The sequence below is a fragment of the Gouania willdenowi genome, chromosome 22 (genome assembly GCF_900634775.1).
Source record: "Gouania willdenowi chromosome 22, fGouWil2.1, whole genome shotgun sequence".
NCBI classification, from domain to species: domain Eukaryota; kingdom Metazoa; phylum Chordata; class Actinopteri; order Blenniiformes; family Gobiesocidae; genus Gouania; species Gouania willdenowi.
Genome location: NC_041065.1, coordinates 8,727,959 through 8,754,573, shown reverse-complemented (window position 1 = coordinate 8,754,573; position 26,615 = coordinate 8,727,959). Strand labels below are relative to the sequence as shown.

General features: G+C 39.1%; 2 protein-coding genes across 5 annotated transcripts; one reads left to right on the top strand and one right to left on the bottom strand.

Moving 5' to 3' along the window:
• Positions 1 to 1,953: 1,953 nt before the first annotated feature.
• Positions 1,954 to 10,753, bottom strand: vti1b (vesicle transport through interaction with t-SNAREs 1B). 3 transcript variants are annotated; one of them, XM_028437956.1, is made up of 7 exons: positions 10,696 to 10,753; positions 10,489 to 10,613; positions 10,332 to 10,390; positions 5,713 to 5,895; positions 5,427 to 5,600; positions 5,259 to 5,320; positions 1,954 to 3,347 (listed from the first exon to the last, which is right to left on the bottom strand). In XM_028437956.1, exons 2-7 carry the CDS (start codon positions 10,583 to 10,585, stop codon positions 3,254 to 3,256), a joined length of 669 nt encoding a protein of 222 aa, XP_028293757.1. In that variant the 5' UTR covers positions 10,586 to 10,613; positions 10,696 to 10,753; the 3' UTR covers positions 1,954 to 3,253. The 3 variants fall into 3 exon arrangements, with proteins under 3 accessions (XP_028293757.1, XP_028293755.1, XP_028293756.1); XM_028437954.1 differs by having other exon boundaries at positions 10,489 to 10,594; positions 10,696 to 10,739; XM_028437955.1 differs by having other exon boundaries at positions 10,489 to 10,741.
• Positions 10,754 to 11,878: 1,125 nt separating this feature from the next.
• rdh12 (retinol dehydrogenase 12) lies at positions 11,879 to 25,820 on the top strand. 2 transcript variants are annotated; one of them, XM_028437953.1, is made up of 7 exons: positions 11,879 to 12,094; positions 13,807 to 13,922; positions 16,862 to 17,017; positions 17,998 to 18,102; positions 19,021 to 19,230; positions 20,349 to 20,538; positions 24,950 to 25,820. In XM_028437953.1, the coding sequence occupies exons 1-7, from the start codon at positions 12,021 to 12,023 to the stop codon at positions 25,050 to 25,052; spliced, it is 954 nt and encodes a 317-aa protein (XP_028293754.1). In that variant the 5' UTR covers positions 11,879 to 12,020; the 3' UTR covers positions 25,053 to 25,820. The 2 variants fall into 2 exon arrangements, with proteins under 2 accessions (XP_028293754.1, XP_028293753.1); XM_028437952.1 differs by having other exon boundaries at positions 13,804 to 13,922.
• The last annotated feature ends 795 nt before the right edge of the window (positions 25,821 to 26,615 follow it).

The following is a 26,615-nucleotide window of genomic DNA, read 5'->3' as shown; positions in this document are numbered from 1 at the left end:
GTAGCTGTAATACAACTTGGTGTCTGCAAAAATATTGTGTGCGTGTGTAAAACAGTTTTGTAATTGCCGACATAATCCAACAACGGAAGGTCACCACGTTATGCGACAAGTAAAAAATCTGACCCTGTTCTCATGACTCAGCTGACCAGCCAATCAACACTGTTTACTGATTCACTAACCAGCCAATCAGAAGACAGAAAAATTCCCATCTGCTACGCTTATCCATCTTGTGCTGAAGTCAGGTGGTCACTCATCAAAGTGCAGTGTTTGGAGCATGTGGTGATGGTAGACAAACATCAAAGAAAAAGGAGGAGGACATTTATATATACAGTAAAAAGTACTTTATGTCAACTCACAGTCAAAAGAAACATCGTTTAACAAAACATTATTTTTGAGTTGGGGTGGTATTGTTTCTGCTTTTAAGTGAAAATGTTCTTATTTGCACTCGAGTAATTTTGAGGAATTCAAGTGGAAAATCAAGTGAACTTTGAATCATTTTATAAGTTGTACAAAATGAGATGGGCAGTTGGGTCTATATAAGGAACTGCAAAATACAACAACACGAAAATAACACGCTGCCATGTTTGACGAGAGATAAAGTGGTATGAGCACATTACAGTAGGATAAAGCACGTCCACATCCAGCTTGACGCACTGGGCATTATCTGGAGGAACAGAATGTTGACGTCATGCTTTGGCCAGTTTACTCAGCGGATCTTAATCCAATAGAACATTTGTGGGACATTCTGAAGCTATTTTTCTGCACGTTCTGCAACCACAGACCAGGATCAATCTCATCCAGGAGTGGAACAACTTCTCCTAGAGCAGTGTTTCTCAAATGGGGGTATGTGTAACTCTAGGAGTACACAATGGCACTACATGGGGTACTTGAGAGAGAGTGGAAAATTAACAAATTAAATCAGTAGAATTATGGGATTTTATAGTTTGTTTTTAGTTAATTATAATGATGTAAATCAGGGGTGTCAAACCCATGTTAGTTCAGGGCCAAATAAGGAGCAATTTGATCTCAAGTTGGCCACAGATTTATTGTTGGAAAATGAGTCATTTCATCATTATTGTGCCCTAGTTTGCATTTCTTTGTATACATAGAAATACTAAATATGTAAAAAACCGTCAATATCCAACCAATAAGTGATAGATATAAGTTCTAACAGGATCTTCATTATAAATTTCCTAGATTTTGTCACCATTTTCTATTTGGGAAATATTATCATAATCATAATTTGAGAAAAATTGAAGGATTTTGTAAGAATTTTGAATTTTTTCAACTGTTTAACATTATAAATGACTGCACTGGGGTTAACTGTGAGGCTCTGCAAATGTTGAGTTTCATTTAAACAATGATGAGATTTGGACCCTGGGCCATCAGTTTAACACATATGATGAAAATGATCTTAATTAGAACATGGATTGAAAATACAAGAGTCAGTCTGAGTCACACCAGACTAAGATGACTAGAAATGAAAAACTACCGAAATAAAACTATTCAGGAGGCACTAAATACTGTTTCATTCCACTTATTTACAAAATGAATGTGTGTTATCACTCATTTATTCCATCGTTATTCTTCATATTTATTTTTTCAAAGTATTCTGAGCAAAATGTTGCAGTCAAACAAAAGTGTATGAGTATGAGGTAATGATGTGTTGAGTGTTTCACTGTTGGTGGACACACTCGTTACTGAGGAAACTGACCGTTATTAGGGCGACCGTGGCTCAGTGGTAGAGTGGGTTGTCCACCGAAGGGTCACTGGACAACCGAGTCATTGTCGTTGTGTCCTTGGGCAAGGCACTTTACCCACATTGCCTTGTATGAGTATGAATGTTGGTGGTGGTCAGAGGGGCCGTAGGCGCAAAATGGCAGCCATACCTCTGTCAGTCTGCCCCAGGGCAGCTGTGGCTACATTGTAGCTTACCACCACCGGTATGACTGTGTGAGTGACTGGTGTGAATGAATAATGGGTTCTGTAACACGCTTTGAGTCTCCTCAAAGAAAAGCGCTATATAAATCCAAGCCATTATTATTATTATTATTATTGAAACAATTGAAATAATTTTTCAGGTCAAATATAAACTACCGCACAAATGATCAGAATTACTTGAAGCATTTCTTTTGACTGCGAGTGTACTTTGTGACGTCAGAACTGCTTTACAATATAAAAGAGTATAAAATCCCACCAACATCTCATAGAAAGTCTTCCAAGAATAGAGGAAGGGAGACAAACTCCAGATTAAAGTAGAATATGGATTTGAAACAGTGGTTTGTTAGTGAGACCGTCAACTTTTTGAATGCTTTTGACCATTTTATGGGTCATCTGTGATGTTTTGAACCTACTCTTTGTGCTCATTGGTTGGCATAAGTTCATGTTTACATTTATGTCCTCCCCTCCCACCTGTCCTTACGTTACCCAACATGTTCGTGCCAGTACTCCATACTCAAGGTTTAATTATACAGTTTGAAGAGCTGTTGGCAGTGCATGAATCCATCATAAGCCAACAACACATCAAACTGTTTTAAATCATCCATTCACCTTTGGAGTAATAAAAACAAACTAAAACTGAGGTTAAACACGCCCCAGAAAAGAGCCTGTGATACTTCATTCCAACAGAGATTTTCAGTGGCCTTCACAGTTATTGGACACCAACACTAATTATTAAGACTATACTATACTATACTATTAGAGAGATGGGATTCACCTTATTAATACAACTGTCACACTGTCAGTGCCAGTTTGGCATACAAAAAATAGACTGAACTCTTTTCATATTTTCTTCTTAATCTAATCTAATCTAATGTGCCTGTACATAAAGCTGTGACATTCTAACACTGAGTCTGATAATTGGCTATAACAGGGGTCCAGTGCACATCAGTTAAAAACATTTCCACATCACTTTAGCACTTCCTGACTTGAACATCCATTGCAATCATCTGTAATATTAAAAAGGCAAAGTAATGTTGTATTTACACTGCTTTCTGCCCTTTAATCTCTTCCAAGACGAACAGAAAAGGTCAGTAACTAGTCAAAACCAGGAACAAGAAAATCCAGGCTTAAAGTCTTTGAAGTCACCTCGACGACTTACTGCACATACGTCTGATGAACGCTTTAACAATTCATAATAAACTCCTCCTTTGTCACAGGTCTACATTGTCTTTGGGCTCACAGGGGAATTATTATTGCTACTTGATAGTCTGTAGTCTCGTACACATTGAGTGTGGGATCAGATGGAGTTTCCTCATCGCCTGAAGAACTTAAGGTAGACCACAGCACCGAGGATGGCCAACTCCATTAAAATGATGACGGCCAGAAGCAGCTTGTTGGTCACCAGCCTGCAACACAGAAAACTGCAAATTAACGAAAACCAAGCTGGATCTTACACCTCTAGATCAGCTGTCACAGGGAGTAGAAATGCCGTCGCACTGTTAAAGCAGAACTAAGTAACTTGTGCTTAGCGCTCCCCCTAAAGGTCCCTTTTGGTTATGTCACTGTCATAAAAACTCCACCGCCACCTGCCCCACCCCACAGCTACATGGGAACCTTTGCTTTCCCGAGACAGTAGCAACCGATCACTGAAAAATCCTAATACAACAGTGACACTATGGGTGCTTTCACACATATAGTCCCATGTGACCATGTGAACAGTATGAGGAAGAGAGACAAGTAAAATAAATGAATGATGTGGGAGTAGGACGGAAGGAGTGTGTAAATGTGCGTGACGTGTTCGCATGCTGACAAAGCGGCTCTGAAAATGGATGGATGAATATTTGTGTGTGCGCTGCCTGATGGAGCACTGGGTTGTGAGTGTGTGTGCATGCATGCCTGTTGCCGTGACGACAGTGTGTGTGATTGCTGTGTGCTGCTGCTGAGCTGTCACTGCATAGAGTTGCTCCGTTCCTCGGACAAAAGTCTTCTGTGCCTTTTTTTTTTTTGCTGGCTTCACCATGATATAAGTTTGAGAAAAGTGAATTTGTAGACAACCGTGTGCAGCCACAGGGCTGGTCATAATCTAGTATTATTTGTATTGGGCTGCCGTGAAGCAGTACATCTGCCACTGGGTCAGAGACAGGGGAAGTTGCAAGTGCTGTTTTCTGGCCAGAGACAGCAGGGAGAAGTGAAAGACCCCAATCACCCCATAAACACTTGTATTACCATCACAGGAACTACGAGGATTTATTAAGGTGAAAAAGTTACTTAGTTCTGTTTTAAATGATCACAAACTAAACGATGTTGGTACAGTGTGAGCCTTTTATAGTGCTGACTGCATTGTTTACGCATTAGCAGGGCTTCAAAATACATGTTTAGTGGAAAAAGCAAAAATTCACATGTTTGACCAATTATTCTGCTCTCATTGCAGAACATAAACAATGGTTTTAAATGGTTTAGACAGTAAGTTCCCGACCTTTTTCAGGCCCGTAACCCCATTTTAATATCACACATTTCTGGCTACCACAAAGACATTTTTTTCTTTTCTTCTAGAATTACTTTTTGATCATGTTTGTTATAGTGTGTTACAAATACAGAGTAACCAGGATTAGTGCACAAAGTGACAACATGTGCCAACTCAGATATTTTATTCTGCATTTTATTTCAATTAGATTTATATATGAGAACGTTTTAGTGTAGAATACAGTTGTTTGATATTTATTGTGTGTGATGAAAAATAATATTTAAAAAAATTAAAAATATAATTTTTTACCAATTACTGGACATTTCAGGCGACACCACCTGGGGTCACAACCCCAAGGTTGAAAAAAAACTGGTTTAGACCATATCAATTTATTGACATTTGTTAAATATAAAGTTTAAATTCCTATGCGATATCAAAAATGACTTAAGTTTATTGTGTATAACAATAACATTTTATTTCAATGTTTATTTTTGCGTTAAAATACTAGTTTTAGGAGTTTTGGTCGGTATCGCCCATCCCTAGTTGGGTTATTTTTTACAGCACAATAAAAATAAAAAACATGTAATATTTTACTGTGAAGTGGTCTAGTGTTATGTTGGTTTGCCATAAAGACACTGGGAAACACAAAGAAACATCTATGATTATTCATCATCATTTGATGCTAAGCCAAAGTGAGGTTAAAGGACAGTTTAAGGCAACCAATCAAAAGCAGTTTGGTTACCTTAAACTTTAAGGATTAAAGGTAGTTCAGAACACAACAATGTTCCCTGAAGTGACCTTGGCGCACACACACACACCAAGAACGTAAGATTAAGACTGATTAATCACTTACCGACGTGACATGGCACGTAGAATTTTTCTGCTTCGACTGAGGTTTTCGCCAGTATTTACGAGCTGCACAGAAAACAGGACAGAGAAGTTTTAGAACGTATTCTAACAGTGCCAACAACAAAATACCCAAGATCATTGGATTCCAGTGCAGCGATGATCGACAGCTTACCCGGTCTCTGGCTCGGTCCAACTGGTCTCTCTGCCCACCCAGTTCCTGGATGATATCGGTGCCGATCTGTTCTGATTCTGCTGCCATGTACTGACTCCGTTCAATACTCTGACTGGCGTTTTTTAATGACTCGGTGCCCTGGAGCAGCAAAACCCTCTGGGATTGCATGTGTGTCTACAAAATAGACCAACAATGACGTCCAAAACATACATCCTGTTCTCCTTATATGAACTATTATACATTACTGATTTAAATGCAGTATCGTAAGTATAACCTTTACACTCACACTATGTTGGTTTTGTGAAGAATAGATGCTTTCTTGTCCTGGATGAGAAGAAAAACCTGGTGCAGAGTTCTTCATGTCCCTCTGCAGTTTACCAAGGTCACGGCGGTAAAGGCGAACCTTTGTCATCATAGCGTTTCGATAAGACGACGGCGCCACACGCAGCTCCTCTTCCATTTCTTTCAACTGAAAACAGATGAGAAAGCAGTGCGTTGGTAGAATAATAGTAATGTTGTACTGATGACACTCTTACACTGTAAATAGGTTTATATTTAACGGTATGTGTTAGACAGCCTATTCATCATATTATTATTAAACAATAAAGGGGGGGTATTGTGCTTTTTTCAATCACATAGTACCATTCTACAGCACACTACAATGATGACAACCTTACAGTTGTGTGCGAAAGTCAGGGCACCCCTTTAAAAACAGCATATTTTATATATTTAAAAAGTTATATTCATATTTACTGTCTCTCTGGTAGGGCTGGGCGATATGGCCTTTTATAAATACCGCGATATTTTTAGGCCATGTCACGATACACGATATATATCTCGATATTTTGCATTACCCTTGAATTAACACTTTGATGCACAAAATCACACCAGTATGATGATTCTATATGTCTACATTAAAACATTCTTGATCATACTGCATTAATATATGCCAATTTTAAACTTTCATGCAAAAAAGGGGATATCATCAACTAAGGCAAAGTTGACATAACTGTATTTATTAAACAGTGAGTGGCTCAAACATAAAATTGTCAACAGAAAGTGCACGTTCTGTGCAAAATTGTCACAGAGACATTTCAAAACAAGACATTAGTGCAGGGATGCAACTCACATGGCATTTCAAAACACAAAATTAAAGTGCACTTTTTGTACATAATGCCACTACAATATTTTAAAACAAATAGTGCCCTTTTGTGCATGTTGTCATTAAGATGACATTTCAAAACAACACTAAATTTAAGTGCACCTTTTGTGCATAATGCCACTAAGATATTTAAAAAAAAAAAATCAAAAAAAAAAAAAAAAAAAAATCCGCGAGTTTAACGGTATGGTCATTTTCAACACCGCACAGACTACAAGCTGCGATATATCGAGTATATTCGATATATCGCCCAGCCCTACTCTCTGGTATATGTGAAAAAAAGACAATATTGTCAGGAAACATTAATGCATAGTTACATTTTATTTTATAAATTGAACAAAATTACAAAAATGAAAAACATAATTTTGGCATGTGCAAAAGTCGGGGCACCCTGAGAGTTTCAAAGTGTCAGATTCTTTTTACAAGCTCAGACCTCTACCAGCTCATTGGTCCTGAAGCATGTGTCAACAATTGTCATTAGGGAGTGCCAGCTGGTGCCAATTTGAGGGTTTCTTAAATACGGCGACTCCACAAACCTTGTACAAACACTCAGCAACCATGGGTTCCTCTAAGAAGCTGTGTAAGACAGAAAAAATTAAAGTAATTGATGCCCACAATGCCGGGGAGGGCTACAAGAAGATAGCAAAGCATTTTCAGCTTGCAGTTTCCACAGTGCGAGGCATAATTAAGAGATGGCAGGTGAGGGGAACTGTGGAGGTCAAGAAGAGATCTGGAAGACCAAGGAAACTCTCGGAGAGAACAGCTCGTAGTCTGGTCAGAAAGGTAAACCAAAACCCACATTTGCCTTCAAAAGACCTCCAGGAAGATTTAGCAGACTCAGGAGTGGTGGTGCACCCTTCCACTGTGCACCGATACTTGCACAAACAAGACCTTCATGGAAGAGTCTGTAGAAAAAAACCTTATCTACGACCTCATCATAAAATACAACGTCAAAAATATGCAACAGAACATCTACAGAAGCCTGATGACTTTTGGAAACAAGTGCTGTGGACTGATGAAGTTAAAATAGAACTCTTTGGCCACAATAAGCAAAGGTATGTTTGGAGAAAAAAAGGAGCAGCATTTCATGAAAAGAACACCTTGCCAACTGTTAAATATGGGGGTGGATCAATCATGCTTTGGGGTTGTGTTGCAGCCAGTGGGACAGGAAACATTGCTCGGGTGGAGGGAAGAATGGATTCAATTAAATACCAGCAAATTCTGGAGGCAAATATCACAGCATCTGTAAAAAAGCTAAAGCTGAAAAGAGGATGGGTTCTACAACAGGATAATGATCCTAAACATACCTCCAAATCCACCATGGACTACTTCAAGAAACGCAAGCTGAAGGTTTTGGAATGGCCTTCACAGTCTCCCGACTTAAACATTATCGAAAATCTGTGGGTAGATCTTAAAAGAGCTGTGCATGCAAGACGTCCTAGGAATATTGCAGAACTGGAAGCCTTTTGCAAGGAAGAATGGGGAAAAATCCCAAATAATAGAATCCAGAGACTTGTTGTTGGCTATAAGAAGCGTTTACAAGCTGTGATATCTGCCAGAGGAGGTGTTACTAAGTACTGAAGGTACTGATGCTGTAGGGTGCCCCGACTTTTGCACATGCCAAAATTATGTTTTTCATTTTTGTAATTTTGTTCATTTTATAAAATAAAATGTAACTATGCATTAATGTTTCCTGACAATATTGTCTTTTTTTCCCATATACCAGAGAGACAGTAAATATGAATATAACTTTTTAAATATATAAAATATGCTGTTTTTAAAGGGGTGCCCTGACTTTCGCACACAATTGTATGTTGGTCTGTCAATACAGTAAATTAAAATAACTGCTTTGAATAAATTTGCTCTCGCATCATGGCTGTATCAAACGCCTTGAAATAGGCCTCTGTCTCTTTAAGAAGCTCCTACCCGTTCCGACACGCCCCTTCAGCACGCTGTCTGTGGCGTCATCACAGCACTACTGCATCTCCTCCACACGCATTGAAACTACTATTGATCTTTGGTGCATTTTAATTTGACTATTGGAAAGGAGCTACACTTTATCACTTAGTGAACAATGGCCACGTAGGATATTGTGCATCCATAAGAATTTGATCCTGTGTCTGACCCGGAAAGTGACTTTAAAGATGAATCTGAGAGAGTTCAGAGGCTCTTACAAGACGTGTCTGCTTGGTAATAAATAAATACACATTATTTTGAAGCTACATTTTGTAATTCAATAATATATAATGAAACTATGTTACAATGAAATCATAAATATAACAAAAAATGCACAATCTTTTCTATCATAAAGGATTTGATTAATAATTTATTTTACGTTAAAAGCAACATAAATAGTTACATTTTGGAGCCGGATGTTTGGCTAAGCACAGTTATGTTACATTATGAAGCTACATGTTGCTATGAAATCGCATACATCATTATGAAGCTATGTTTTGCAACAAAATGCTGTGCTGCTGCCTGCTCGAGACGTGGGGGAGGGGCGCTCTGCTGTGGGTGATGAAAGGTCAGAGGCGTTTCCTGGAGGTGGGGGCGTTCCTAGGAGGACTCAGGCTAATCTGAACCTAAAATGGATGCCGTCAGTGTTTTTAAAGATTACTCAAACATACATGAATGAGCCAAGGCAACACTCCAGGCATGTTTTTAATGAGGGAATGACATAGTAACATGATATAAATTTTGAAAAAGTTGATTTTCATGTATGTACTAGGTCTGGACATAATATCAAGATCTATATATTGAGATTTCTATTTTAGAGATATAGTAAATAACAATATTGCCTATAGCAATTTTTTGTAGCTTATTTTATATTAAAATTCTTAGAAGTTGCTGCTTTTTCTGCTTCTCATAACAGCATGAAGAGCAGTTACCGATAGATGTATTGCTGAGTGTGTCCTAACCCAATCAGTTTGTTCAGCCGTTTGTTAATAAATGTGTCTGTGTGGCATTTTTCAATGCATCAGCAAATTTAACCCTGAATTGTCATTTTGGTAAGACTATATGGAGTCAAAAAATATTGAGATTTAAATCATGTGTCGCCATTTTGAGAAAAAACAATTGAGATAAGTTGGTCCATATTGCCCAGCCCTAGTACTATGTAGGAAGTGTCTGTTGATACGAAAACGTATCAATAGACCCCGGGACTATGGGTACTCAAGGATTCTTCCTTCCGCTGCCGTGGGTTCGAATCCCGCTTTTGGTATATATTCATATGTTCATTTCAACATATTTAACATGGCAAATTTCACCTTTAAAAATACTTATATGAAAAAAATAAACATTTTAGGGTATTTCCTGGGTTAGGGCTACGGCTAAAATAAAAGGGTTAGCGGAGTAGCTAAAAAATAAATGAGTTAAAATAAATTTTTTAGGTCACGTGGTGCACCTAAACTGGCCAATGAGGGACGCTGCATATGAACAGACTGCAATTCTATTCACACGTTACAGTATCAATAGCCACGGCCTACTATGTACCCATACATATATGATAATAAAGATGATATAGCATTTGTTTATCCATGAAACAAAAATTGATTTTTAAGAAGCCCATTTTTAGTCTGTAAAGACCATAACATTAGTGTTTTTTAAAGGATTCTTGTCAATTACCCATTGACAGATATGTATGCTTGATACATACAACACGACCATTTCATTAAATGTAGGATTATTTTGTTTCTTTCTAGAATGATCTTTGTGCAGTGTGGGTTTAGTGTTAAAGAGCAGCTCACCACTTCTTCAGCTTCTCCCTGTGTCTCATCAAACCGTCTCACCAGCCTCTTTCTCTCGTCTGCACAAAGGACACAACAACTTTAAGCACCATCACAACATACTTTGTCCTTATATTAGCCAGTAAACCACAACAACAACAACAACAGCAGTGTTTACCTCCGTGACATGTCAAAGCTTTCTCTGGAATCAGTTTCAGCTCCTCGTACAAAGACATGTAGGCTTCATGTAACCTCTCAAATTCCTCTGAAGACATTTTTGGTTTCTTGGAGCAGAGTTGTTCACTTTAATAAAAATTAAAAAAACCGTGTCCACGTAAAAAATTCAACCCGAAGTGTAAATATGTACCATAAGTTTTATATTTACCATAATCAAATACCCGAGACTCTTCCGTATGTTGGTCCTCGTGACTGATGCTCGTGACTAAAATGCCTTTAAAAAAAACGCACAAAAAAAAGAACATTTAAAAAAAAAAAACATTATGTGTTTTTGTAAAATACAAAAATAATTTATAATAAATTATACTACCAAATAACATCTGTAATATTAGAGCAAAGTATACGAATGCAATTCTTTTAGACTTTTCATTCAGGCGCAGCAGCATCAGCACACAACAAGGGCTTCTGGGAAAAGTAGTTCTAAAATGGCTTAGAAATAGAGAGATCACAACTGCGCTTTTGGAGTTAACAAATGGTGAAGCGTGCTAATTAATCAATTAATTTCGACATTTGTAAAATTGTTTTGCAGTCTATAAATGACTATTAACAAAAGTGTTTGTACTTCTCAGCCACAACAAGTTTGAATTATACTATAATATTAATGGAAAGTCGTTAAGAAAAAAATAAAAAATACAACGCATTCATATAGTATAAAAATGATTCAAAGAAAATAACGTGATAAAATGGAAACATGCCATTTTAATATCAGGAATAAATATCTGTCAAAACAAAATTATAAAAGAAACATTAAAATAGAAAAATATCTGTTTATGATGTCAACAAAAAGCAAATTATTGATGAATGAAAAGTAAAAATAAATTACTTGAGTGAAGGTTGCAATTAAAAGGTTTGCATGTGTTAAAGAATCAAAGTTTAGCTCATAGTTGCTCATGCGTACAATATTGGATTTTTCATTAAAATATTGAGATTAATCTAAATGCAAGCAATATTTTTTTCAAGTTTTAAAGTTGTTTAAGCCAGTAAAATACAATCTATTTGAACATTTACTACATTTTAGTTCAATCAAAAAAAAATAAATATGTTTAATTTAAAAAAAAAAAAAAGAACTCAAATATTTTTTTTTTTTTTTTTTTTTTTTTTTTTTAAGAAAATTATTTATTTTTATTTTTTTTTGATTGAGTTATAAAGACACAAATCTACCTCCATATCTTCTAAGCTTTATTTAAACATTCACCCACAGGTACAAAAACAAAGTCCCCACTTTATAACACCTCTTTAAATGAATGGTATCAGCTTCAATTACACTTTGTAGTCACGTACGCATTGCGAGTACGCACCTTGTTATTAAAGACTACAGTTCCCAGCATGCACCTCGCGATGCAGTTTGCCCTGCTGCTGATAGTCGCTTGTTTTTGCTTTAACATCAGCTGTTCAGCCTGACAGCCTCCACAGCAGCAGCAGCAGCATCATCATCATCATCATCATCATCATACTGGACACAGAAACGAAGAGATGTTCCTCTTATTACTGCTCGGAGGCCTCGGTCTGATCACACTTATGGTGCTTTTATTTGCGCCACAAATACGGTAAGCAGCGCGATATGTTATTACTGGTTTTTATCTCATCACATCGAAGGATCATTATGTCACATATACATATATATACATTAACACTGATGTATTTATTACGATCATGTTCATTTTAGGGATAGAAAAAAAACATGCGCGTGATCGCCATATTTAATGTCTTTTATGATTTCAAACGGCCTTGACGGCAGATATTCATTCAAACATGGTGATGATGGAGCTCTGGGAGTTTTTGCATATATGTAGTAAGAGTCTTTCATTCGAGCGGGTCTGACCAATCAGGAGCCGGATGGTGGGAGGGGTTTGGTTTATGTCTCATTTCTGAGCTCAGTGATTGGCTGTGGAGCGGCTCAGCTCAGGTGTGTGTGTGTGACCTGACTGTGAGTGAGCACTGTTCAACACACATTTACCTGTCAATCATTGAGGTAAAGTGTGTCTAAATTCACGAAAATATGAAGTTTGAACCCCTGCAGCTGTGTTAGTTTGTTTGTGTTTAAACACACACACACACACAAACAGAAGTGTGCCATGTAAGCATTCTTCTCATTGACTTCCAAGTCTTGCAAAATATTCTTTGGGGGGAAACAATTCTAGTAATTGTATATTCACTGTAACAGACATGTGCAACTGGTGGCCCAGGGGCCACATGTGGGGATCAGTCTCATTTTGTCAGAAACATACACGAAAGGACAACAAAAATACACAAAACACAACTACAAATATATGCAAAAATAAGAAAAGACGTATACTGTATACACCGACAACAAAAGTTGGCAAATTACTCCAAACACACACACAAATTGACAACAAATACACATCAAATAAGGGAACAGAAAACTACATAAAATGGCTCCAAACACACACAGAATGACGATTAAAGAAAACGAGCATAAAAATACACAAAATTATTTTTTAAAAATACACAAAAATGACACACACAAATATAGAAACACACAAAACGAAAAGTAAATTAACTAAAAAAAAAAAAAACCAACAACCAAAATACACACAGAATCCCTTTTTGTTTTCTCCTGTATTAATCCTTAAATCAGTCATTATTCCAAATGAATGTTGTAAATGTGGCCCTTGGATCAGAGAAATCACTTTTTTTTGTCCCCCACTGTGATAAAAGTCGCCCAGTTCTGCATTATAATAAACAAACCAATCACCTTTACAATTAACTTAGAAGATTTTTTTTTTGCAGAGTAAATTGTTTCGTACTCAAAAGGAATGTGGGAACCACTTTTGGGTCCTACAATTCAATTGTACTTTATTTAAATAAAATATTGGGCTCGTAGCGCTCATCACAAAATACAAAGTAGAACCAAAACCACACATGACGTGAGTGCAAAAACTAACAGAACTAGTCCAAAGAAATAAATTATGCAGCGCATGTATATGGAATTCAACAGTCTTTTTTCAGGATCGTCTACATCCTTCACTGGGATGGCCTTTGGGCAGTGGAAGCTTGTTGGAAGCGTGGCTTGCATCGATTCCTCTAGATTTGCACAAATGTCCTTCAAAAGGTGATTGGTTGATCAATAGATATAGAAGTCTCCAATCATCCTGACAGGGAGATTAAGGTGACCTCATCATTGATGTACCTTCTTGAACAGGATAATGATGTAGCCAATCCATGTCCAATCTAGTGAAATGTAAGTCAGTGTCTGATTAGAGGCCTCTCACTGTGTGTGTTTCTGTGTGATCAGAAGACATGCAGCAGGAGCACAGTGTAAGTCCACAGTTTGCCTCGATGGAAAGACCGTCCTTATCACTGGAGCCAACACTGGGATAGGGAAGGAGACTGCACTGGATCTAGCAATGAGAGGTAACTGTTCACTGTAACTAATATCTATTATCCATGGACTTGGTCCTGAAGTAAAAATGCCCCTGGCTGGTTGGGTTTATAACTTCCTCTGCTGTCCTGTTAACAACTATGACACAAAAGCCACAACCACAGATCATGAGGATACAATCCATTCATTCAGTTTCTAAATCTTCTGGATCACAGGATTTTTGGACAATTTAAGATATATCTGGGACACACAGCAAATCTGTCACACCCATATTAATTAGTGTCCATTTGGAAACTCCTATCAACCCTTTGTAAGGTTTTTCAGTAACACTTTACTTGAAGTTTTATACATACTGTAAGGCTGACTTTACGTTGTCATTAGCATGAATAATGTGTCATGAAGGCTGTCATTACATTGCGTTTGCTAAATTATGACACTTATGGAACCATGTTGGCATTTTTTGGGAATCTAGTGGAGTTGGTTAGGGTTTGGGTAGGGTTTGGTAGGGTTAAGGTTAGGGATTAGGGATTAGGGTTTAGGGTTTGGTAGGGTTAAGGTTAGGGATTAGGGGTTAGGGTTTAGGGTTTTGGGTTTGGTAGGGTTAAAGTTAGGGATTAGGGGTTAGGGGTTAGGGTTTGGTAGGGTTAAGGTTAGGGATTAGGGATTAGGGTTAAGGGTTTGGTAGGGTTAAGGTTAGGGATTAGGGGTTAGGGTTTGGTAGGGTTAAGGTTCGGGATTAGGGATTAGGGATTAGGGGTTAGGGTTTGGTAGGGTTAAGGTTAGGGATTAGGGGTTAGGGTTTGGTAGGGTTAAGGTTCGGGATTAGGGATTAGGGGTTAGGGTTTGGTAGGGTTAAGGTTAGGGATTAGGGGTTAGGGTTTGGTAGGGTTAAGGTTAGGGATTAGGGGTTAGTGTTTGGTAGGGTTAAGGTTAGGGATTAGGGTTTAGGGTTTGGTAGGGTTAAGGTTAAGGTTAGGGATTAGGGGTTAGTGTTTGGTAGGGTTAAGGTTAGGGATTAGGGATTAGGGTTTAGGGTTTGGTAGGGTTAAGGTTAGGGATTAGGGGTTAGGGTTTGGTAGGGTTAAGGTTAGGGATTAGGGGTTTAGGGGTTAGGGTTTGGTAGGGTTAAGGTTAGGGATTAGGGATTAGGGGTTAGTGTTTGGTAGGGTTAAGGTTAGGGATTAGGGGTTAGGGTTTGATAGGGTTAAGGTTCGGGATTAGGGATTAGGGGTTAGGGTTTGGTAGGGTTAAGGTTAGGGATTAGGGTTAGGGTTTGGTAGGGTTAAGGTTCGGGATTAGGGATTAGGGATTAGGGGTTAGGGTTTGGTAGGGTTAAGGTTAGGGATTAGGGGTTAGGGTTTGGTAGGGTTAAGGTTCGGGATTAGGGATTAGGGGTTAGGGTTTGGTAGGGTTAAGGTTAGGGATTAGGGGTTAGTGTTTGGTAGGGTTAAGGTTAGGGATTAGGGGTTAGTGTTTGGTAGGGTTAAGGTTAGGGATTAGGGTTTAGGGTTTAGGGTTTGGTAGGGTTAAGGTTAGGGATTAGGGGTTAGGGTTTGGTAGGGTTAAGGTTAGGGATTAGGGGTTTAGGGGTTAGGGTTTGGTAGGGTTAAGGTTAGGGATTAGGGATTAGGGGTTAGTGTTTGGTAGGGTTAAGGTTAGGGATTAGGGGTTAGTGTTTGGTAGGGTTAAGGTTAGGGATTAGGGGTTAGTGTTTGGTAGGGTTAAGGTTAGGGTTGGGTTGGGTTAAGGTTGGGGGTTAGGGTTAGAGATTAGGGTTGGGGCTAGCGTAAGGGTTAGGTTAGGGTGCTAATAACAGGTGTCATGACATAATAATGACAGTGTAATATCAGCCTTATGTATAAAATGTGCTACCGGTTTTTCTTTAGCTTCTTCCCGGATCTTTTAATTGAACAGATGACAAGAGTAGTGTAATTTCAACAAAGTTTATTCACAAGCAAAGTTTAGTAGACTAAGCCCACGTGCAGGTGGCCAGATTATGAAAACTATGTCACTCTATGTTTGTACATCTCTTCTGTTTCTGTCTCTGTCTGTTCAACAGTAAAAACCAAGCACAGTTATCTTCTTCCTGGGCCCCCACTTCCTACCAAGCGGTGTCTGGTACAACCGTGTTCAAGCAATATATCACAGTGCAGTCTAGTTCCCCTCAGCTTTGTCAGTGACCTGATGCAGTTTGAGGACCTACCAGACAGAAATAAAATAAATATCTCACACCATCAACCATGTTTTTTGAACATAACCACCGGGAGAGCACGCACCCACGTGCTAAACAGTAGAAGACAAAGGTCTTTAACGTTTTGTTTTCAATTTCTGTGGAAAGTTACAATCTGATGAAATCCCCAAGGAGTGTGTCTCACCTTTGGACTTTAAACACATTGGATGTTACAAACTGTTCACAAATATTGGATATTGAATGTGTAAACAGATAAACACCTTGTGTAAGAATGGATGAACCAATGAGCTAAATATAGTAGTCATGTGAGCTACACAGTCAGGATGGGACACATTCTAATCTATGTCAACTGACCAGGACACACAGGGGACACAGATTCCATCTTAGTGACCTCTTTATGTTCAAATCTTAGTTAAATATACATTTTACTGGATTTATTGAAGTTTTCTTTTAAATATTATTGTTTTTTTAATTCAATTGTATAAAATTCTTATTTTGAAGGTTCAAATATACGTAACCCATTTACTAATAATAAATGGGCCAGTTATTCTCATGCCTACTGTTGTTACTATTATTCTCTGTTTGAGTAATAGCACCTGATCAAGCCTTTTCTAACAATCCACACCACAAAATGATTAATAAAAACATGTATGACTCGTGCTGATATTGTATCAAATTGATGTTGTTGAAACTTCCCAGTCTTATGAAATGCTTCTTTAGCTCAGACTGGAATATTGCAGGACACAAGACTTAAGAATGTGTCTTTTTCTGGTATTTCAGGGGCTCGGGTGATCATGGCGTGTCGGGACGTAGAAAAGGGAGAGGAGGCCGCGGCGAGTATACGAGCTGCTTACTCTAAAGCACAGGTGGAGGTACGAGAGCTGGATTTGGCCGACACTTGCTCCATACGAGCCTTCGCACAGATATTTCTGAAAGGTGAGCTTGAAGTCATACTGTGGTCACACTTTGTACCACTTTGCACCATTAACCCATTTAACCCATTTAACCCATTCCCAAGGAACAGTGGGCAGCTACAGTATAGCGCCCGGGAGCAGTTAGAGTTAGAGTTGGGGTTAGGTAAAAGAATGTTTTTACTTGATGAGACCCCCCTGGGAGTTCAGAGTCTTAGATAGATTAGGGTTAGGGTTAGGGTTAGGGTTAAGGATCTTGCTCAACAAGACACACTGTCCCACAGTGGATTCAAACCGGTGACACGCCCACTTCCTTTACCATTAGTCCACTGTTGCCCCAACCATCAGGTATTGGTGGCTTGATTATACACCAGAGAGCCCACCGTGACCCCCCCACCAGACCCCAGGAACACCAGTCAAGCCCCCAGAGAAGATCACAACACTCCCCACCCCCCATGTGTTCCCAGCCCGAGCCGGGTCGACCCTAACTGCCAGTGCAGTGCCCAACATGAGGCACAAACAATACTAGCGGTCCTCAACAGCCCCATCATGGCCCCAGAGACCCACCAACGCTCCACGCCCATTTGCAACCCCCAGACGGACCAAAGCTCCACACAAAAAGTCCCCAAACCACAGAGGGGCTGGGCCCCCACCTGACAGGTCATTCTAAGTGTTAAGTTAATTAAGTTAAGTTAAGTTAAGTTAAGTTAGGTAATAGAGAGGTTGCCTTTTGATTAACAAGTTGGGGGTTAGATCCCAGGGCTATACCTCTCTATGTGTGTTTGGGCAAGACACTGAACTCTAAGTTGCTCTCAGCGGTCGACTAGTGCCTTGCATGGCAGCTCAGTCCTATTGGTGTGTGAATGAGAGAGTGAAATGGGTGAATGAGCTGATATTGTCTGACAGACTACTTTGATGGTGACATAAAGTGCTCCATAAATCAAGTCCATTTACTGTTTAACTGGAGTGTCTGATGTCTGTGTTTCTATTGTGCTTTTCTTTCAGAAGTCGACCAGCTCCATATCCTCATCACTAATGCTGGTGTGATGATGTGTCCCTACACAAAAACCATCGACGGTTTTGAGATGCACATCGGAGTGAACCATTTAGGTAGGAAACATACTGCATGAACACTATGGAAAGCTGTTTGAGCATAAATGTGGGCGACCATGGCCCAGTGGTAGAGTGGGTCGTCCAGTAACCGAAGGGTTGGGGGTTTGAATCCTGCTCTATCCAAGTCATTGTTGTTGTGTCCTTGGGCAAGGCACTTTACCCACATTGCCCCGTATGAATGGGTATGAATTGTGCATGAATGTTAATGGTGGTCAGAGGGGTCGTAGGCACGAAATGGCAGTATGCTCCAGGGCAGGTGTGGCTACATTGTAGCTTACCACCACCGGTATGACTGATGTGAGTGACTGGTGTAAATCAATAATGGTTTCTGTACACGTTTTGAGTCTCCTCGAAAAAAGCGCTATATAAATCTAAGCCATTATTATTACATCGGTAATATATCTGCCAATACTCAAATTTGGAGCACGTGTACTTAATTTTGGTTACTAAATGTGTTTTCTAGTACTACTAGTAGACTGTTTTTGGTTTACTGGCAGTACTAGTAAACCAAAAACCAATTTAAGCTTTACTAGTAGTACTAGTAAAGCTTAAATTGGCTACTAGTAATACTAGCAAACAAAAATAGTTTACCAGTACTACTAAATAAAAAACGTGTTTTACTAGTACAGGTTTTTGGTGCACTTGTGTGCAAATAGACCTTACTAGTAAAGCAACATCATCTACTCGTAAAGCCTAGATGTTTTTACTTGTAGCGTATTTTAAGTCTACCATATTTCATTGTATTTCAGTAATTCAGGAAATGTATAACCATTTATTGACACTGCACATGTGTTGCATAATGTAACTAAATTAGGAGCCTCTAGAAACTCGTAGATTCCTGTTGACAAAGTATCGTAAGGTAATCATTAGTAAATGAATGAATAAATGAAATGTATCATATCTTATTCCTGGCAGGTCACTTCCTGCTGACGTCTCTACTGATCGGGCTGATGAAGCGCAGTGCGCCTGCCCGGATCGTGGTGGTCTCTTCTCTGGCACACAACTTTGGCTGGATCCGTTTCCACGACTTCCACAGCCAGGGGAGCTACAACAGTGGACTGGCTTACTGCCAGAGCAAACTGGCCAACGTGCTGTTCACTAGAGAGCTGGCTCGCAGACTCAAAGGTAGGTTAACTGACAGTAGCGAACAGGCCTCTCTCTGTCTGCACACACCCAACATATCCATCCATCCATCCATCCATCCATCTTCTCCATCTACATTATCTCCAATCAACGTGACTTCATTGGGACTGTGAGAGGAAAGGTGGAGTGAAAACATATTCACACACAGGGAGAACATGCAATCTTCCCACAAAAAGACTAGGTATACCACTGATCTATAAACCTGTAGACCTGTAAATTTACACCATCTTTCACTATATACAATCAAACATTCAGTCATATAAGTTTTAATCAGAGGTGTAAAGAGTACTGATATATTCTACTCAAGTAGAAGTACTGTTACTAGAGTGAAATTGTACTCAAGTACAAGTACAAGTAAGTTATACATAAAATACTCAAGTACAAGTAAAAAGTAGCTCAAATAAATAGTACTTGATGTAAAAGTTACTAGTTACTTTAACCCCCATGTTTATTTTTGGTAATTAATCTTGCCATGGTTCCCTAATGTACAGTAAACATTTCTTATATAAACTTAAAAAACAATTGTAAGAATTGAATGTATTTTCCACAAAGGCATCTCTATAAAATATGTTTGTCAAAATGTACAATATTTAAAAAAAATAAAATAACACCAATGAAATCAATTCAAAATAAATCATTTTTCAGCCTCTAAGTATAACATTTATTATAGACATTTATAAACTCCATTTCGCCATTAAAAGCTGTTTTGGCGCAGTGCCTCACATTTAATCTGATTGGTCAGATATGATGTGATACATTTGATGATTTGTCTGGTCATTTAATTTTTTGAGGTTTCACAATGTCCGTTGATCATTTTAAAACAAAAAATAATAATTTACTCACTAACGGTTGGGTGTAGAAATGTAACAAATTACTTCTTTTAAAACCTACTTATGTACAAGTAAAATTACTGATTTAGAAATATACTCAAAAAAGTACAAGTACCCTTAAAACCAACTCAATTACAGTGATGTGAGTATTTGGAATCCGTCCAAATGTACTTTGTGTTTTCATAAATAAAATCACTAATTATTCATTTAAAGTGGTGCAGCAGGCTTTAACTTGTTATAATGAGTGACGGAGGTGTGCTTGTTCCACAGGTACCAATGTGACGGTGAACTCCGTCCACCCGGGCACTGTGAACTCTGACCTGACCAGACACTCGACCCTCATGACCATCTGCTTCACCGTGCTCTCGATGTTCCTGAAAACACCACAGGAAGGAGCGCAGACCAGCATCTACTGTGCCGTGGCTGAGGAGCTGCACTCCATCTCTGGGCAACACTTCAGGTAATAAAAGGAACAAGTAGAAAGATCAAACTGGTTGATGATGCTGGTGTTACAGCTCTGAGAAATCAGCTCCAAGTGAAATGTGTTGTTGTGCAGAAGTTGTTTGGAATTCTGATCTCAGAGCAGTGCTTTGTTCTCTCAGGATTTATGGAAACCACAGAAAAGTCATCTGCTTGCTCAGTTTCCCTCCACACCACAGGCACTGACATGCTTTTGCCATTAGATGGTTTGTCTTGTTCATTTTCACATTTTTTTCATTTTGGACTTAAATGCTAAACATTGTCACGTGCGGGTGTAGGTGCAGACCCAAATGCAGGGACGGAGGCGGAGCTCAGGTGCATTATTCCAATTTTTATTGTTTTTTGAGCCATGGTCAGACAAGCAGGGAAACAGCACACAGGTGGTCAGTCCAGGGAGGCAGAGGTAATAAAAAAAAACAAAAAGGTAAACCAAGAACACAGAGCAAGGGTAAACAAGAAGAATGTCCAAATGCAGGGGAAAAAACACTTGTTGTCGATCCAGGAATTACTGACATGAAACCAAGCCCAGATAAGCCTCCCCATTTATACACAGCTGTTAATTACACCTTTGAAGATGTACTTTATATTTTAATAATTCTATTGAAAAACATTCATTTTAATGAATTTGACTGACTTTGGTGCACGGTGGCTTAGTGGTTAGCACGTCTGCCTTACGACAAGAAGGTCCTGGGTTCAAGCCCTTGGGTGGACACATGTTCTTCCCGTGCTGCGTGCCTGTAGCTTCCTCCCACAATCCAAAAACATGCCTGTTAGGTTGACTGGAGTCTAGGAGTGAATGTGAGTGTGAGTGGATGTTTGTCTGTGTGTTGGCCTGCGATGGACTGGCGCCCGGTCCAGGGTTTACCCCACCTAACACCCAGTATGAGCTGATCCCCGCAACCCTGAAATAGGACAAAGCAGGTCTGAAAATGGATGGATGAATGACCTTGAGTGCCCTCCCGTTCCTAATTCATATGGTTTGAAATGATGTCAACTTCCTGTTGCTAAATGAGCTTCAACTCCCCTAGATTCTTGAGGCTGAGTCCGACTGCTGCGAAAAAAACATATTATCCCCTCCATGCATTTTTACCCCCTTGTCTGCATTTGCTATCAAAGGTTAGGTTATTAATACATGTATCACAATCCCACCACTAAACTTAAAGGTATAGTCTGCAATGTTGGAAAGCTGCAAGATTTGAAAGTTGCACCTACTTTAAGCTCCACCCTGCAGGATTTCTGCTGCTACAAAGGTCTAATTCTTTTTCTAAATACATAATATATTGATTACTCTCAGAATGGAAGGACGAGAAGTGTTTCTGAACAAGATTGCAGACAAGTGGCATTCCCATGGCAACTGCCAAACTCAGTCTATCAGATTGGCGGATGAAGAAGCATGAATCATCATTCTGAATGATGAACCTCCTCTGAGTCCAGAGTGGTTTTTTTCACTCCTACTGCATCACTTTGCATTGCACTTGGTGATGTATGGCCAAGATCAGTGACATACCGTGAGCACGAGGGTACGTTAGGCAGGGCGTTGTAAATCAGAGACCACCAATGTCAACACCAATGACAATTCCATGTGTTTCTGCTGGCAAGTGTTAATTCAATTCAATTTTATTTTTATAGCGCAATTTACAACAAAATCATCTCAATGCGCTTATCAAAATATAAACTTCATAATGAGAAAGAAAAAACTCAACAAGATCCACATGAACAAGAATTTAGCCATCAAACAAAATCAACATTGCAAACACCATTAAAGAAACATAAACAATTATTTAATATAGCCTCCATACTCTCCAACAAGATGTATCTCATGACACGACAGCACATCTGTTGTTTGTGTTGTAAACACAGAAACACGGAGAAAATGACAACAACTTGGAACAGCCTCAGTGAGGAGCATCCACAAAGTCAAACATACCATTCACTGTGAAAAGTACCAACAATTTTCTGACCTTTCCTTTGCTGAAGGTCTGGTAACTCAGGTGTTGGTTTCCCATCTTTTAAAAACTGTCGTTTTTCGTCAAAAGAAACTTTCTTTATCGTCTCTAGCGCTGTCATCCTGCCTGTAGTGTTATCCCGCCCACTAGCTAGAGAACATAGCAGCTGTAGCAGCCACGTTGGATCAATTCACTAATGCACTGTGAACTTACGTATAGCATTTAGCATAGCACGGTTGCGTCCAAAGGCAGCGTAGAGAGCTGCCTTTGGACGTAAATGGTTGTCATCTTGAGGAACTGACTGAGCATGCACAAATACATAAAAACACGCTATGGAAACAGAGGCAGAGCAGCAATGTGATTTGGGAGGGGGCGTGGCCTCCTCCTGCCTTACAGAGGAGTGAGACTGTGCAGAGTCTCTGTCGTACCAGGAAATAGCAATGTTTAGTCATTTGGGCTATGAAAAGCACAAAATGCTGACACTTTCAAACGTATACTGTACTGTAGGCTATTGGAAATGGAAAAATACATAATTTATAATTATGTTATAATTAAAACAAATAATCACGATATCAATTCACCCTTCACTGCCTACCTTGCCTACCCTGACTGCACGTTTCTCGCTAAGATGCAGCTGCTCGGTCATAGAAAGAAACCCATTTTATGAAGCTCTCTACACTGTTGTGCTGTTTGGAGCTCTGTGTTCAATGATTCTGTATGCTTCATGGCTGATTTGCTGTTGTTCCTAATCTGCTCCACTTTGTAATAAAACCTCTGACCTCTGGAATATTTAGTAGTATGCAAATTTCCCAGCTGGATGTATTGCACAGAATGCCACTTCTGAGGCAATCTGCACCGTACTGAATACTTTTTGGTAATATAGTATATTACTTGCTATTCTACATTTTGTAAAAAGTCAGCTTCAAACGGGCGAGTTGGATTTTTCTCGTGTTGTGACTAGTGATCGATTATTATCGGCTGATTTTTGCGTTTTTTACGTGTATCGCATCAATCGATGCCGGCTGCTGCGTTCGCCGATCCGCATTATTTACAGAAAGCATAAATATGTTTTACTTATTCTTGTTCTACATCACCTGTTTTTAATCATTTTTAAATATTTTTACTTGTTGTCGTTCTACCTCACCTTTGTTAATTTGAATAAATGTTCCTTTTTTTTCAATTTGTTATCATCGTTGTGTAATTTTTATGATGTAAGTTGAGGAAGCAAAAGGTATATATCAGCTCAAGAAAATCAGCAGTCCGTATCGGTCATCGGCCTCGGCAGATGGAAAAAAAAAAATTGGTATCGGCATCGGCCCTAAAAAAATCCATATCAGTTTGTCCCTAGTTGTGACATCATAAGGGAGAAACTCCTCCTCCTGACAATCCTGGCTCCGCCGACCCTACATAAGAATGCGAGCTCCTCCCTCTCAAACTACCTCAGAGGCAAAACAAACATGACGAAGGCAGGTTGATATCACAGTTAATATCACATTTAATATCTTTACGTTCAGCATATAGATAATCCAGTGTATAGGTAATCTGCTCACAATCAGCCGTATACCGCCTCCTATCGCCTTTGACATAATCTGGCGTGTTTGTGACCCAATGTGAACTAAAACAAGTGAGGAGGAGAAGGAAGTGACTGTTAATGATTCACTGCTGCTGCTGTGATAAACACACACCCTGAAACAGTGTTTGTCTGACACAGTCCCAATAGCCACTTAAATAGCCATGTGTTTTACTGTAATGTGCAGGTTTTTTTTTGGCTGAAAACAATAACAAGGGTGTGTAGATAGGAAAAGAAAATTGCTGTGGTAATAACGCTGTAGCTTAGAGTCAGCGTCTACAGACACGCCCACTCATGCATATGCATGAAGTCCAAAAAACAGCCTGTTTTAGGAGCGGTCTGAACGCGACTTTTCAATGGGCTGAAAAATAAACCTCAAATACTATGTTGTTGGGGTTCTTTGAACAAATGTAGATGGGTGAAAAATAGCATAATACTGGACCTTTAAATATGACGTTGAACAGTTAAGACTTTTTGCATAGACTAGCACCAACATGTTGATGTCCAGAATGCACAAAGTGCGCTGATGATACATTTCTACAATATATTCAGAGATATGCAGAGCATTAGAACAGCAAGTTTGTAGACATTTTTAATCTGATCAGATCTACTTAAATTATTCTGGTTATTTCATACATTTATTGATTTATTCTATGTAAAAAGTTGGACATGTTTATTTTAGTACCATGTATGCCTCACTGCTTCTTTGACTACTTACTGTGATGAGGAGAGAGAAATGCAAAGATTAACTTGCTTGAAATGAAATTGCACTGCAGCCTAAAATAGGCTGAGTCAGCAGGTCGACTGCACTCAGTGATGAGTCATGCTACTGTTAAATCATCTGTAGTAATCCGACCCCTCCCTCTGCATTTCAGTGACTGCGCCCCTGCCTTCGTGGCCCCTCAGGGCCGGAGCGAGGAGACGGCGAGGAGACTGTGGGACGTCAGCTGTGAGCAGCTGGGCATCCAGTGGGATTGATCTCAGCCACAGGCTCTTCTAATCACTTTAGTTCCTAATCATTTGGTTTGATTTGTTACAGTTTGGCTCTTTTCTGTGCTTCTGTTGCCTATTGATACGCAGTCAGGTCACTTCTGTGAGAGGTGAATGGATTTTTGTATTATGATATCGTTCAATCATAGTAACATGGGTTTGAGGAGTTCTCCTTCAACCAACCCACTCAACTGTATTATTATGTAACCACAAATACCTTCTTTTTATCTATATTTTTGTGACACAATGTGAAAACAGTGTAGGCAAAAAAAAAGGATGCAGTCAGGGCTGAACGCAGGGTAAACAACCAGCATCTCAAACTGATGGTGCGTTTTTATTTCTCCAGAATTTCTAGTCAACTTGCTTGACTTTAGTGCCGGACTTTTAAAACAACTGCAGGGCTTCATCTAGCATTTACAGGGTCATACAACCCCATTGTGTGTCTGAGCCAGAATTACTGCCCATGTTGCATTCATAAACATATTTTTGATAAAAGTGCCAGTGAAGAGAAGGAGGGCTTTCTATATAATGTAACACTGAACACAGTATTTTTTCTTCATTCTCATCAGCACAGCCACAGGAGGAACATCCTCCCTAACGTCTCATATTCTATTCACAGCATTCCCATGCCAGGTGGCCAAAAGTTTATATTTGGTGTTTTATAAAAAGTGAAATATGCCTTTTACTACTATGTACATTCATGTGAAGAGTTGAATGTTTACATTTAATGTAAATAAATAAGAATATTACTATAAAGTTGGTGTGCTGATATGAATCCTTTTCAATGGAACTGCATGTGCGTGCGGCCGTGCGCGCGCACACACACATACATATACACACACACCATACATCAGGGGTACGCAAAATGTCATAGTAGTACATGAATACAAATTTAAAAAAAAACTGTGTGATAGCATTAGAAACTATATATACAGTGGCTAAAAAAAGTCTACACACTTCTGTTCAAATGCCAGGTTTTTGTGATGTAAAACAAATGACACCAAGATAAATAATTTCACAACTTTTTTCACCTTTAATGTGACCTAAAACCTGCACAATGCAATTGAAAAACAAACTGAAAACTTTAAAGGGAAAAAAAAGAAAACTTAAGCTGGTTGCAATCTGTTCAAGGCAAAGGTAGAAATATGTGTTCTCATTCTCTTTGGTTGTGAGCGCTTTATCACCCATTAGCATTAGAAGACTTAAAATGAATGTTTCTATTTTCACAAATCCTATCCTATGCTTCTTTAAAGGTGCAGTCCGCAACTCTCAGATCCCTCTCTCCCCGCTGCTCTCTTGCCCTGCCTCAAACTTTCCAAAGTCCCTCCCTCAGAGGAGCTAACAAGCTAACATAATCCCGACAGCAACATCACAGTAATATAACATGCTCTGTTAAAAGCATATTACTGCAGCGCTTCTCTCTCTCTGCGTGCACAAACCTCAGCAGCAGCAACAACACAGTGTCACTTACAGCAACCCACACAGAGGCTGCTGCGCTCACATGAACACATGCACCACAGAGTTCTAGTGTAACAATTACAACTCAAACAT